Below are 12,931 nucleotides of genomic sequence, written 5' to 3' on the forward strand. Positions count from 1 at the left end.
TTTGTGGGTGATTGTTTTTTGTTTTTTTTTTCATTTTTTATTTATAGCTGATAATTTGGACAACTCATTAGTGACCACTGGGTTGGAGCAACTGCCGTTAAGTGTCTACCAGACGCCCACAATGGTAGCAGCCTCGAACCTTGAACCCATTACCTCTGGGTTACAGGCAGGCGCGCTAACCACTATGCCACAGCGCCGGACAATACAGCCCTTTTATTTTTGTATAAGAAGGCACCCATGTAATAACTTGACAGAGGGCATAAGCTGTATCAAAATCTGATGCAAACACATTTATTCAACAATAAACTAATTTTGATTAACATTCTTATGCCTTACAGCATTGTTAAATAACTATTATGCGAAAATTCAATTGTGTTCAAGGTTTAAAAGCATGTTAACTTCTTAAAACACTTACCAAAAGTATGGGTAAGACGTTTTTTGAGGTACCGGGATGTGGAATTGCCGTGTTGGTTTGTAAAGATTAAGTTCTTTCCATTCAGTGATGTTGGCACAGGACTGTTCAATGCAAACCTGTGGAAATCTACTCCTTCATCACAAACAGCACCTTTTACTCCAGAAGAAAATGTAGGGCCTTCTTGAACCTAAAACAGGAGTTTATATTAATTAATGAAAAAAACTTGCTTCATCCTCAAGTTGCCGGAAACGACAGTCGTGTTGCCTTTAAAGGTCTTGCCCATGACATACACGCCCATAGTGGTAGCATTGACGAGCCTTGAATCTGTAATCTCTGAGTTAGAGGCGCGCCCCATAATCACTGTGTCACCCATACTAAAGTGAGATCTGATCCAATTTACCTCACAATCAATAGGGTCAAGTAGACCAGATGCTGGAACAAGTGTAGACCATGCCTTTCCAGTTAAAGTTCCATCTCTGTCCAGGATAGCAGCCTCATGCTCCCAACGGAACCTGAACTTTCTGTTCGCGTTGGTGAATGACAAACCTGCGGACATTTTAGGTCAGAATATTAAAGGTCTTGTGATCATTGGATTTACACCAGTGTTTCTCAACCTTTTTAGCTTGTGTGTCGGTTTAATTTTGAAACAAATTTTGCGGACTGGTGGACCTTCAAAAATCAAGCCAATATGTAATATGACAAAGGTATGCAACTCAAAAACAAAGTAGACCATGAACTCTATGTTACGTCACATGTTGCATTTTACAAAACTGGAGAATTTCAAAATCAGTTTAAAATTTTATGTTTTATTTCTTTAATCAATGGACAAAACTATTTATTTTTCTGTATGGCTATGACAACCTATTAGTAACCACTGGGCTTAAGCAAAGATTCCCCACAGACCACATAACTCACGTTGAGTCCAGTAGTAGTAGCCACCACAAAGAGAACATGATCCACCAACACCAAATGGTATGCCACCCCTGTTAAAGTTGTAGAACTCTGCTCCATCAATTAATAATTTTGGATTCATTGGCATAACCTGTTCAGAAATATTTTAATATTAAATTATAAAAAAATTAATTATTTGCCATAAGTCCCAAACTAGTGTAGTGCAAAATAATAATAATAATTACTTTTACTTATCTCTTCGATTACGGTAGCGAAGATTTTGAGGTATTTTGTACGGAAAGACAGGATATAGCGACAAAACAACAGTTGTTAAAACAAGCTTACAGTTTAAAACATATAAATTTAAATTATTTATGTTTGTGTGATGGGTAAACAGCCTTAAACCTGATGCCTCTAGGTTGTTGGCCTTTTACCCACTGTGCCAAGATATCAGTGCCCCATTTTGGAGTTCTGTTAAAAACCAATGGGATTCAAAAACTCGCTGTTTAAATATAAAGTTTCTGGGACAGTTTATAATAAAACAGATTTAACCGCTTCACTGTTTGAATGAAATTTAGGTTCCAGAAGCTTTGCGTGCAAAAATTCAGCACTGCTTAGGTGCACTTGCATACCTCAATATTTAAAAATATGAGATTCATTCCGGCAACTTACAATTCCAGTATTAGTTTGGAAACTTGATGAAACAACTGAAGAGTAACCAACTATAACCGCATCTTTAATTACAGCCCCTTTTTCTTCACCCCATTTAGTTCCTGAGATAGAATGAAGGTCCATGCCAGCTACTTCATTGTTAACCATGAAGAAATCAATGAACTGTAAAGCCCCACCATTCACCCACTCTGCCCCTTTCTCGCAGTTCCATGTTGTAAGGCTACGAAAGTGGGCAGGACTTGGCACATTTGAACCACATCTAAGTAATTGCAAACAGAAGTTGGTTTATCTCAATTGATGAAAATATTATCTAGATTAAAATCTTCAGCTAACAAAATATGTAAGTGTATAATTGATGTGCGACGTGCCTTAAACCCATAATCTATAAGTTAGAGTTAGAAGCAGGCATGCCTAACACTGTGTTTTGGTGCCGGACTTATTATAGAATAGAGAACTGAATCACACACAACATCACACATACACATACCTTCCTCCTTGCTTAGGGAAGTAGTCCTGGAAAATCCAAAGACCAAACCATCCTTGTGAATGAACCGTGTTGTTTTCGAATTGCCCAAGTTCAACGTTCTTTTGACAAACAGATGGAGTAAATGAAGGACCATCGGGGTGGGTGTGCATTCTGTACCATGCACCAAAGTGAGTTCCTCCAGCAGCGTGGTTGTGTCTTATAATGTTGTTAGGGTTGGTGACCCAGTATGCAGCTGGGATAGAAACAATATAAAGTTAAACAGCTGAATTACTCACGTCATCAGCATAAAACGAAAATGCAAAAAATACGCATTAGGGATACCACTATATTAAACAAAACAAAAGTTCATAACCACAGAATAAGTAACGGTAATATGTTAAAAATCTTTCAACAGCTTATCTGGTATAAAAAACTAAGTGTAAAGAGAGAAGTAACAGAATAGTAATAATATTAAGTAGGCATGCCTTGGAAGTCGATCAGAGATGGGAAACTGGTAATGGGCCAACTCTGGCCCAAATCTCTGTAGGACCTCACTCATGTGGTCAAAAAGTTATAGTAGTAAGTAATTATTACAAAAAAGTCCCTAAAAAATGCTGCCAAAAACTTTTGTTGAGATAATTAATACCAAAACTATGCTGGTATTGTTGCACCTAAGACAAAAGTCAAGTTAAGTTGGTTATAAATGGTTTGCAGGTAAAATGGTATTTTCATTACCTGGTGTGACATCATCATTAAGTAGCGATGTGCTCTGTTTTACAAAGATGGCAAGATTGTATTGAATGACGTTGTTGGTTTCAATACCATCCTCAATAAAGATGGCTCCTCCCATGACATCATAAACAACATTGTGTTCAACAGTCAAGTTGTGAGTGCCTGGGATAAAGTAGAAAGTTGGACAATACACACAGGTTTATGAAACTATTAATTTCAACTTTTTCTTTATGTAGATTATAACTAGTAGCATTTTATAATATGTTGTGAAACAAACTATATACCAGCAAGTCATAAAAAGACTCTTGATGTTTTAGAGGGCAAAACTGTACAGTTAATAAACAAATGTGAGCCATTCTATTAAAATAAACATTCCAATACCAGCATAAGGCCTTTTTAGCTTTGCTTCTGTACTGTAAAATACACCATGAAATATTTTATATTTATATACTACTATGAACAAACTACAATTTTTTTTATAAAATTGTTTATTTTAATAGAATGGCTACAATGCCGTATACAAAGCAAACTACAAAGGGCTTGAGAAACCTACTTAAGACTTCTAAAGTTGAAGTAACTAACCGTGTATAGTGACAGCTCTGTTGAATGAGCGGTGGATGGAGCACCTTCTAACATACATCCCCTCTACTTCACCCATCAGGTGAAAATGAATTGGATATCTGTATTCAAATGATTCGTCATGCAAATTTTTTTTGCCGACAGTTTATCCAAAGTGGAGTTCAAATAAAGATTAAATACTTTTTGCCAAGATTATAAATATAGTTGTTGTTACATCAGGGTCAAATAAATTTACAAAAAGCTTAGTGGTCCAATAGAGGACACTTAGAAACCACTTTAATTTAAGCTAGGTGGTCAACAAACACTTGGAAAGCGGTAATGGATCAATGTCCCCAGCTCCAATGTAATGTCATGCTCTAAGAACCCCCCTATATATAATAAAATGTACATACAAAATGCTAGGGTAATGAGCCAACTTTTTTAAAAATCCTAGCTCCCAAGGCATGCCATACGGAGAACCTCATTCACATAAAATAATATATATGGAACACTTCAGGAATTAATACAATTCTTGGGAGTTTATAAAACATTAAGGGGAATTGGTTTAGTAAAACTTTAGGTAAATAAGACAGTATTGAAAAGATTGGGGCAGACAACATACTTACCTTCCTAATCTAAAGGCCTGACCGACATAAGTTGCTTCTATTCCTTCAATACGAGCAAGTGCAGTTCCTTTGCTTTCATCAGCAGCGTGCATCATAATAGAAGCTCCAAACTGGTCCGCACCGGTTTCATCTCCAAAACGACCCTGGATGCATATTGGGCATAATATGATGAAGTTTATAAAAGAGAACTTTAGTTACTTTCACACTCTTTCAAGTTATAATTTAGGTGTCTTCTTATACACTAGACACATATGGTGTATTCATAGAATGCTCGCTGTCAAGTAATACTATTGTCGCATTTTTATACAGAAGACGAATTTAATGCATCAAAACACCCTGTGCTCACTGTCGAGGTATAACATGGGTGTCTTATTTTAGACACATGTGGTGTATTTATACACTTTCTACAGAAACGTGCATTGTATGGTAGATATCATACCCACCTGGAAACAAGTTTGTGTTGCAAATTGTCCAGTGTTGAACCCATCTGGGCAAGCAGGGATGTCGTCGTGCCATACATGATCATCCGAACCACGAAAGACAATGTTACGCGTCAACAAACCAACCTCAGCTGTGAATATCACAATAAATTGAATGAATGTGACCTATCCTCGCTTGGTAGGGCAACTTTAGAACTTATAACATGGGTGTGCTGTTTTATACACCTTATGTCTGCTTACAAGTTATCTTTACTATAAGTTTTCTCGCGAAAATTTTTTTTTCCTGTGTTGAATTTTTTCTGTAGGCTGACAATTGAGACAACCCATAATTGACCAGTGTGTCCGCGATAGAAACAGACGCACCTCTAACATAAACCAAACATCACGATTAGCAAAATATAACAAACCTCTGAAATGAATTGTGTGATTTCCAAATGATTCACTTACACCAAGATGCTTGTAATTCAAAGCAGCTGTCAAATTGAGTGTTCTTCCATCTGAAAGAGAACCCTTTATTTAAAAATACCAACTGGCTATCTAACAGTAAAAATAAATGAAACCAAAGATGTCATTTGTCAAATTGGTTACATACTAATACAGTAATAGAAACACCATATATGAAGCATAGAATTAAAAAAACAAAAATGAGAACTACTTCCAGGTCACTATAATTTTTTGTGCTTTACCAATTATTAGATAACCTTAATAACCCACCAGCAGATATAGCAGAAATTGACCTTTTTTCAGTTTGTGATTGTGAATGACGTAGACCAGTTGTTGCAATGACAATCTCATCATTAACTTGCCAAGTAACTGAGTGTTCCAATGTGATCTAATGCAAAACAAACTTTAGTTATGATGTTTTAGCCTATGTACAGCTTTTGATGGAACAAAATCTATTATTTTCTGTTAGTAACCACTAGGTTGGAGCCATGCATGTTAAGTGTCTTGCCCAAGCACACGGATGCGGACAATGGTATTAGTATCAAGTATAGAATTCTTCAGTTACAATGCAAGTGCCTAGTCACTGAGTTATAACACCAAATAAAAAATGTTCAAGATTAAATTTAATAGTACCCAGTACTTCCCAAGTAGACTACTAAAAATTGAGTCTTGAACCTCATCAAAGATGCACACAATTGCAATGAAATACACAACAGTCCTACACCTGTGTGGCACCAGCTTCAGCCGTGCTTGCAAGTTTTGACCAAGTCTGTGGAATAAACTTTCCATGGAGGTCCAATGTTCCATTCCTCAAAGCTAATGTTTTTGCTCCATATATCGGAAGCTCTTGTGACCTTAAGTGACCGTGCATCTCTATGATTGCTTTGTGTTGAAACGGAGCATCCTCTGTTCCAACCTAGAGATTAAACAATTTATCTTGGTCACTTTCAAGTTATAAAATGGATGTTGTCTTATACACCAGACACACATAGTTTATTCATACACCCCAAGCTTACTGTCGAGTTTTAACATAGGTATCTTTTATACACCAGACACACATGATAACATCTAAATTTAAACCCAACCTGGAGTTTTCCCTGATTGGTTATGAGAATGTTCTCAGCCTTCAAAGACACATCTTTCTCATCAAATATAAGTTCCCCTCCGTTGATCAACAACATTTTAAGAACAGCAGTGTCAGTGTCGAGCAAGACAGTTTGGCCCTGAGGTATTTTAAATATGAATGATAAAAACATAATCATTGGAAAATATATATAGAGATATGAACAAAGGTTTTATAAAAGAACTTAATATATTATTGATTGGAACAAACAGACGTTTTTGTCCTTGTGTGTTATGTGTTTATTTATGGACTGTGATATCATGATATCAGCTGTTCTTTTTCACATATTTGTTACAGAAAAAAAGTATTATTTATGTTAACTTGACCAAAAATGAATGAATGAGTATAACTTGCTTTATCCTAGCGTGGCTGGATAACAACAGTTGTTAAATTCATGCAAAATGGTTACCTTATTTATGACAACAAAATCTGATGTGGTCGGAACGGTGGTTCCTCCCCAAGTAAAGATGGAAGACCATTTATCAATGTAATAAAAGTCGGCGACTTCCTGAGTTGCGATTCCGTTTGTTCCAACAGTAACTGCAACCTGATAATGAACACTTTGATTAAACAACAACTTTCTGAGGTACAGCAATGTACCTTTGCCCTTTTTGAACCTGTATGTGCGTTTGTGACACACACAATGCTTGTGTCTGTTGAACTCTCAATGTCACAAATGCTTCCATCGATCTTTACGGTTGGTGTCACGCCATTAAGCCTAAGAATTTATGAAATTTCATTATGAGTGTGCTCATACACACACCAGAATTACATGGTGTATTCATGAACCTCATGCTCATTCTCGAGTTATAACATGGATGCCTTATACACCAGACACATGTCGTGTATTCACATTATGCTCAAAGTCCAGTTTCAACATGGATATCTCTTTACACACCATACAAACACACTAAGATCCCACAGTTACATGAGACACTCACTGAAACCCAGATCCCGTGATCGTGATACGAGTTCCACCTGCAGTTCCACCAGATGATGGGCTCACGCTCGTGACCTTAGGTGTTAATGATGTCTTGTATTCATATTGTGTGATGTGGGTGACAGAATCGTCACCGTTTGCGATCTTAATGTCGCAAGCAGTTGTGGCTGTGAAAGCAAAAGTTTTAAACAGCTTTTGTCTCAAAGAGCATTTTATAATGTTATAGTGTTACTAAAGATTTTAGCAAGTCTAGTATTGGGGAATCAGTTTAGATGGTATGCTGCGAAAAGGGTTTTGAGCTTATTTTCCAAAAAATAATCACTTACATAGCTACATCTGTGATAAAGCTGACATTACATGTATGCATCAAAACATCCATGTAATAAATTACAACTGTCCTTGCCACGCTGCGCGAGAATAAATAAGTTACATTCATTTATTCATAACTTACCACTACTGTTATCATTAGATGGAGTGTGGCAAACAACTTGCATGTTGGTGTCACTTGCCACCATGCATGCGTTGCCGCAAACAGTGATAACTGTATTGTTTGAGAACCCTTGTCCACTTACAGTAAGTAATTGACCACCGCCATAGCTACCTGCAATGGTATTAATTTAACAAAATTTGTAAATGTTAACTTTGTTCATGTTATAAATCTAAAACAGCTTTCTTTACAAAATTATATATAATCTAAATCCGGCATCAAAACAACAAATTTAATTACTATAAGGTATGTTGTAATAAATTACTTGCACTAAGTGATTTGACATGCCAAAAGTGATTTATCTGTAGACTGGGTAAAGCAGCCATACATATTTAAAAAGTTGCATATTATTTTACTAAAGCTGTTGTTGCTATGTTGTAATTATTTTTTGTACACTAAAAAAAACTTTTTTGGATATTTAACACAAACTTTGTTATCAAAAATAAAAATTAACGATATGTTACCTTCCAATGGAGCAACAGTTGAAACACTGAGAATGTAACTGAAGTTTGCTGAAACTGTTGCGTCTCCAGCAGCACCAACGTTTACCTGAGATTAAAATTGGATAACAGTTTCATACATCAAAAATTAACTTGGTATCAGCAGAACAAAGACAGCTATAATTGAAAGAATATTTAACGCACAAACTCATAGGCAAACACTCTAATCTAATAACCGCCCACAAAGGTATAAATGTGGTAACTCGGTACCGAGTTTAAGAGACCAAACACTTAAAGCAATAACCAAATCTTTAAAATGCTGCTTTAGGTGTTGTTTACTACCAAATGAGATGAAAAATGGAAAGAAAAGGTGTCCCATCTTTCCTGACCCTACTATATAACAGTTTAAGAGTAATACAGAGCAGACACATATATAAAATTATGTTTTAAGCATAGTTTGATATATACTACAGTGTATATTAAGCACATACAGCTATAGGAGCGGTTCCTCCTTCCCTCGATCCCAATGTGCATTCCACTTGTGTGGCACTGACAGTTGTAACAGTGCAAGCAACTCCACCAACAGTAACTGCCACATCATTATCAAAGGTACCAAACCTAGTGCCTGTTAATCTAAGAGTGTCACCAGACATTCCTGGAAAATTAACAAAGTTTAACATTGAATACAATTTAATTACATGTGCAACAAGCAAATTTTACCCATTATACAATACGACTGTTTAAAAAAGCTGGTGCTAAAGTTAGTAAATTAGTTGGCACCAGCAATTTAATTAAAAAATTAAAATATTTCTTAACCTACTTAGGCTTAAGAGTAAGTGAGCACAAAGTTCATAAACTCTCGGCAGATTTTCTTTAACTAATGTTTATTTGTAAAAGTTTTACATGCGTGTGTGCAACGTTGATAAACCATGGTCAGGAATGTATACAGACAACTCTGGGTATATTTTTTTGTATAAAATTAAAAATTGTTTTTAATTTCGATAAAAATTACCTTCAGTTGGGTTTGCAGCATTCACACTTGGTGTCGCTTTTGCTGAATATTCAAAATCCATAGATGGAAAGTCGATTCCCCGTGATCTCACATTGACAGGGACCATTGCAGCAGAATGGGCGGCTGGTGTGCAAATAATTGTTCCAAAGTCAGATGACGTGATTGGACACTCCGTTCCGTCAATCTTAACCGAAACATCGCTGCTAACGAACCCATTACCTGTTTGTGATTTCATAATTTAGTTGTTTATTATGTCGTAGTTAATGCAGTCACATTTATTGTGTATACCACTGTGTTTAAATAAACTTGACGTATCCACATCAAATGCGTGTTAATAAGTGATCGTAAAAACTTTCTTTTCTGTGTTTATCTTGTTTAGTTTAAATACATAGATCTTAATAATTCACACCATACCAGTAATTGTAAGTTTGGTTCCACCATTTGTGCTCCCATTACTTGGTGTTAGGCTGTCAACAAGAGCTGGGTTGCTGATGCTTGAATCAGCATTGTTTGAAAACTTTGCATTACCTGTGAAAATTCGAGTTTGTAAAAACTTATAACTTGCTTTATCACGCGTTGCCGGTAAACAACAGTCGTTATTACACGATTGTTTGTTCTGTTTTATATCTTGTGCCAGCTTACAGTCACGACTTAAACTTTGTGGTGATTGTTTTTTCTGTATGGTTGACAATTTTGACAGCCCATTATTAAACACTGGGGGGAAAAGGGGCTTTGGCCAAGAACACATACCCCACTAGTAGCAGCGAGGTGTCTTAAACCCAAAACCTATGGGTTTTTTTGCCACGGCGCCAGATATATAGTGACGGAAACTGCTCCAATCCTGCTGGAAACGACTCCAATTCGTAGATTACCAAACGAATATCCTAGTTTTCAGCCAAAAACACTGATAAAGTTTGACAGAAATATTAATTAAAGTAATATTGTATTTTATTACCCACCTTTTCCAGCAATATGCACAACGATGTTATTGTCACCAGCTGCAAATCTTCCGATATCACAATTGATTGTTGTATCACTGACATTGCTCGCAACACAATTAACGGTTCCCACGGTAACAGTGACATCACCAACAGTATTTCCAAACCCTAAAATTTTAAAAAAATGATTCAATTTTTTTAACCTTTCCTACTTTTTAAACCTTTCAGTTTTTTTTTGTTATATGGCAACTTGAATACTATTTATTGGTCAATAACAAATTTAACAATAAAACATATTCTTGTTGCAAAAAAATAATTTTGCGGGTGAATAAATTTTCTTTAATTGTACATTCACCACTTTATATCTTGCTTAATGATGACTTGAAAAGATAGTTTTTTCTTCCTAATAATTGTTATAACACTATGCAACTGTATAAATTGCTATACACTTAAACTGGTAAACAGTTTAATATAAAATACAAACATCAGTTAATCAAGCAAGCCGTAAATGCTCCTGCACTCTAGTGTTGACAAATCAATACATGATTTTAACAGTACATAAGATTCTTACCACTTCCATTTATAACCATGGGAACACTGGACCTATCCGTGGTTGTCTCACTGCGGTTTGTTACACTTGGTGTAGATGCATCAGCAAAGTCAAAGTCGCACAATGTGCATGTTGCTACCTGGCCACTGGATATAAAGTAAGGTTTTACTTTGTATTAGTATTTCTGTTCTATGTAGGTGAGGTCCTACACCGTGGCATGCCATGGGACCTGAGATTTAGACCAAAGTTGGCCACTTTCTAAACACTCAGGGTGCTGCAATCTATTAGTAACCACTAAACTGTTAAGATAAATAGAAAATGAACAACCTATCTTTTAAAAAAACAAAACTTTTTGTTTTTTCAACAGAGTTTATTTTAAGAAAGAGGGTTACCACTTTCCCATTTATTTATCAGATTTTACCAAAGAATTAATATGACCGTCAGTACTTTTATTGAAGAAATAAATTAATATGTATGTAAAATTATGTTAAGGTCAGAGGAAACAAAGAATTAAAAATATGGGTATGAGTTTTACTTTTTCTAGGGAATGTTTACAAATAGAATCAAACTTACCTTTGTGTAATTTTCACTACACCACTGACTGCAGAGCCTACTGCAGGAGTTGTGCACACAAGCTTTGTATAACTACTTTCATCTGCTATCACTGTGCATGAAGTTTCCGCTCCAATCATGACTTTGCTGCTTGTTGTAAACCCTGAACCCTGTTCGTACAATATAATTAGAATAAATATAATTTACTTTTTTCCTCGCGTGGCCGGAGTTACCATGTATGTAACTTTGTGGGTGAATATTATTAGATGTATAGATGGTCAATATACACAATCATCACTAACTTATCATTCTTAAAAAGTATAGCTCTAGGGTGCCAAATTTTATACACTTCATACAACTTAGGAGTTACTAGGTATGTGGTGTTATTGATTACCACTAGGTGGAAGCAATCAATGCTAGCATCATGTTCCCCAAAAATAAATATGTGCTTAATGGTAAGTGTGATAGTGTTTAAGTTCTATGCCCCACTGAGTTAAACTAAATGTTATGGCCCATTTGGCAACACTAATAATTATTGTGTGACGCGTACACTTAAACGTGCCCTATTAACATTCCTGTGTTTTTTGCATATTTCTCGTACTGGTGTAAAGTCCTACTGTTGAGTTAGTTTTACTATTGTGTTTTACTGAGACGTTCGTTTTAGGTTGAATAAAGCCTATGATTATTTTTGTTTATCTAATAGGTTTCAGACAGTAAGCACCGAACTCACTACAACATAGTCGTTTAGCAATTTAGACAACCCACTAATGACTGCTGGGTTGGAGCAATCACAGTCATGTTCAAGGTAAACTCAAGGGTAATAGCATTAACCACTAAACCCTTTAGCTCACAGTTCCAAGATAAACCTTCCGATCACAATGCTGCAAACAAACCTGGATTGTTAGTTTGGTTCCTCCAGCAATTGATCCTGATGTTGGTAAGATGGATGAGACAAGAGGAAGAAGAGCAAAGTATCGGTTGGTAAGCTTTTTGATCTCCACGAGGGCGTTTCCCACAGGTGCAACATTGACTACCACTTCTCCATATGTTGCTGGTGGTATAGGTGAATTAGATTAGTAATAAAGAATAGAAAGTTTAAGACAGAGTCAATTATTTAGAGGTCAATATATAAAATAACAGAGATTTAGAGGTACATATATATACATAAAACAGCCTGTTGATGATTTTACATTTTGAGGAGTGTTTAAAAATGTGGTATGGCTATCTTAAATACACAACCCAGTTCTTTAAGGTTTAGTTTCAGAAACTACATTGATGCCCTAAAGGAGAACAATAATAGATCACTCGAAAAAGAAATCCCTAAAATTTTTAAATATTTACAAAGCTAATGCCAGCAGTTCTTACCAACTGGCATCTCTTCTGATGTTAGGACTTTACATGTGATGTACGTGGAAGAGAATGTAAGTACGCCGCATGTTTTGCCTTGAATCTTAACACTTGAGGCATTAGTAAATTGAGTTCCTGTTTAAATACATTGATTACATATTGAGTGGGTGATAAAACATCTGTTATGAATACGACCTACATCTCTAATACTGCACCACCAGCCATAATGAAACATTAAATGAATATTGAAAATTCTGCTCAATGTTCTTAGTAGCACACCAATAACACGTATTGCATA

General features: G+C 35.8%; 1 protein-coding gene across 1 annotated transcript; it reads right to left on the bottom strand.

Moving 5' to 3' along the window:
* Positions 1–305: 305 nt before the first annotated feature.
* Positions 306–12,797, bottom strand: LOC108950569 (fibrocystin-L-like). Its single transcript, XM_018816527.2, has 26 exons — positions 12,652–12,797; positions 12,180–12,337; positions 11,308–11,456; positions 10,756–10,880; positions 10,206–10,352; positions 9,661–9,774; positions 9,247–9,465; positions 8,726–8,889; positions 8,259–8,343; positions 7,759–7,908; positions 7,309–7,474; positions 6,968–7,085; positions 6,777–6,914; positions 6,330–6,467; positions 5,969–6,160; positions 5,515–5,632; positions 5,208–5,297; positions 4,804–4,931; positions 4,361–4,503; positions 3,759–3,856; positions 3,180–3,338; positions 2,466–2,697; positions 1,979–2,237; positions 1,331–1,457; positions 816–961; positions 306–602 (listed from the first exon to the last, which is right to left on the bottom strand). The coding sequence occupies exons 1-26, from the start codon at positions 12,659–12,661 to the stop codon at positions 384–386; spliced, it is 3,792 nt and encodes a 1,263-aa protein (XP_018672072.2). The 5' UTR covers positions 12,662–12,797; the 3' UTR covers positions 306–383.
* Between the last annotated feature and the right edge of the window lie 134 nt (positions 12,798–12,931).

The sequence above is a fragment of the Ciona intestinalis genome, unplaced genomic scaffold (genome assembly GCF_000224145.3).
Source record: "Ciona intestinalis unplaced genomic scaffold, KH HT000271.1, whole genome shotgun sequence".
NCBI lineage: Eukaryota > Metazoa > Chordata > Ascidiacea > Phlebobranchia > Cionidae > Ciona > Ciona intestinalis.

Bases quoted from the DNA above. Each gene is read 5' to 3' on its own strand.
- LOC108950569 (XM_018816527.2), bottom strand. The intron at 7,086-7,308 runs GTGAGTGTCTCA...ATAAATTCTTAG, and splicing joins ATCACGGGATCTGGGTTTCA to GCTTAATGGCGTGACACCAA. The intron at 2,238-2,465 runs GTATGTGTATGT...GCAATTACTTAG, and splicing joins TTCCCTAAGCAAGGAGGAAG to ATGTGGTTCAAATGTGCCAA.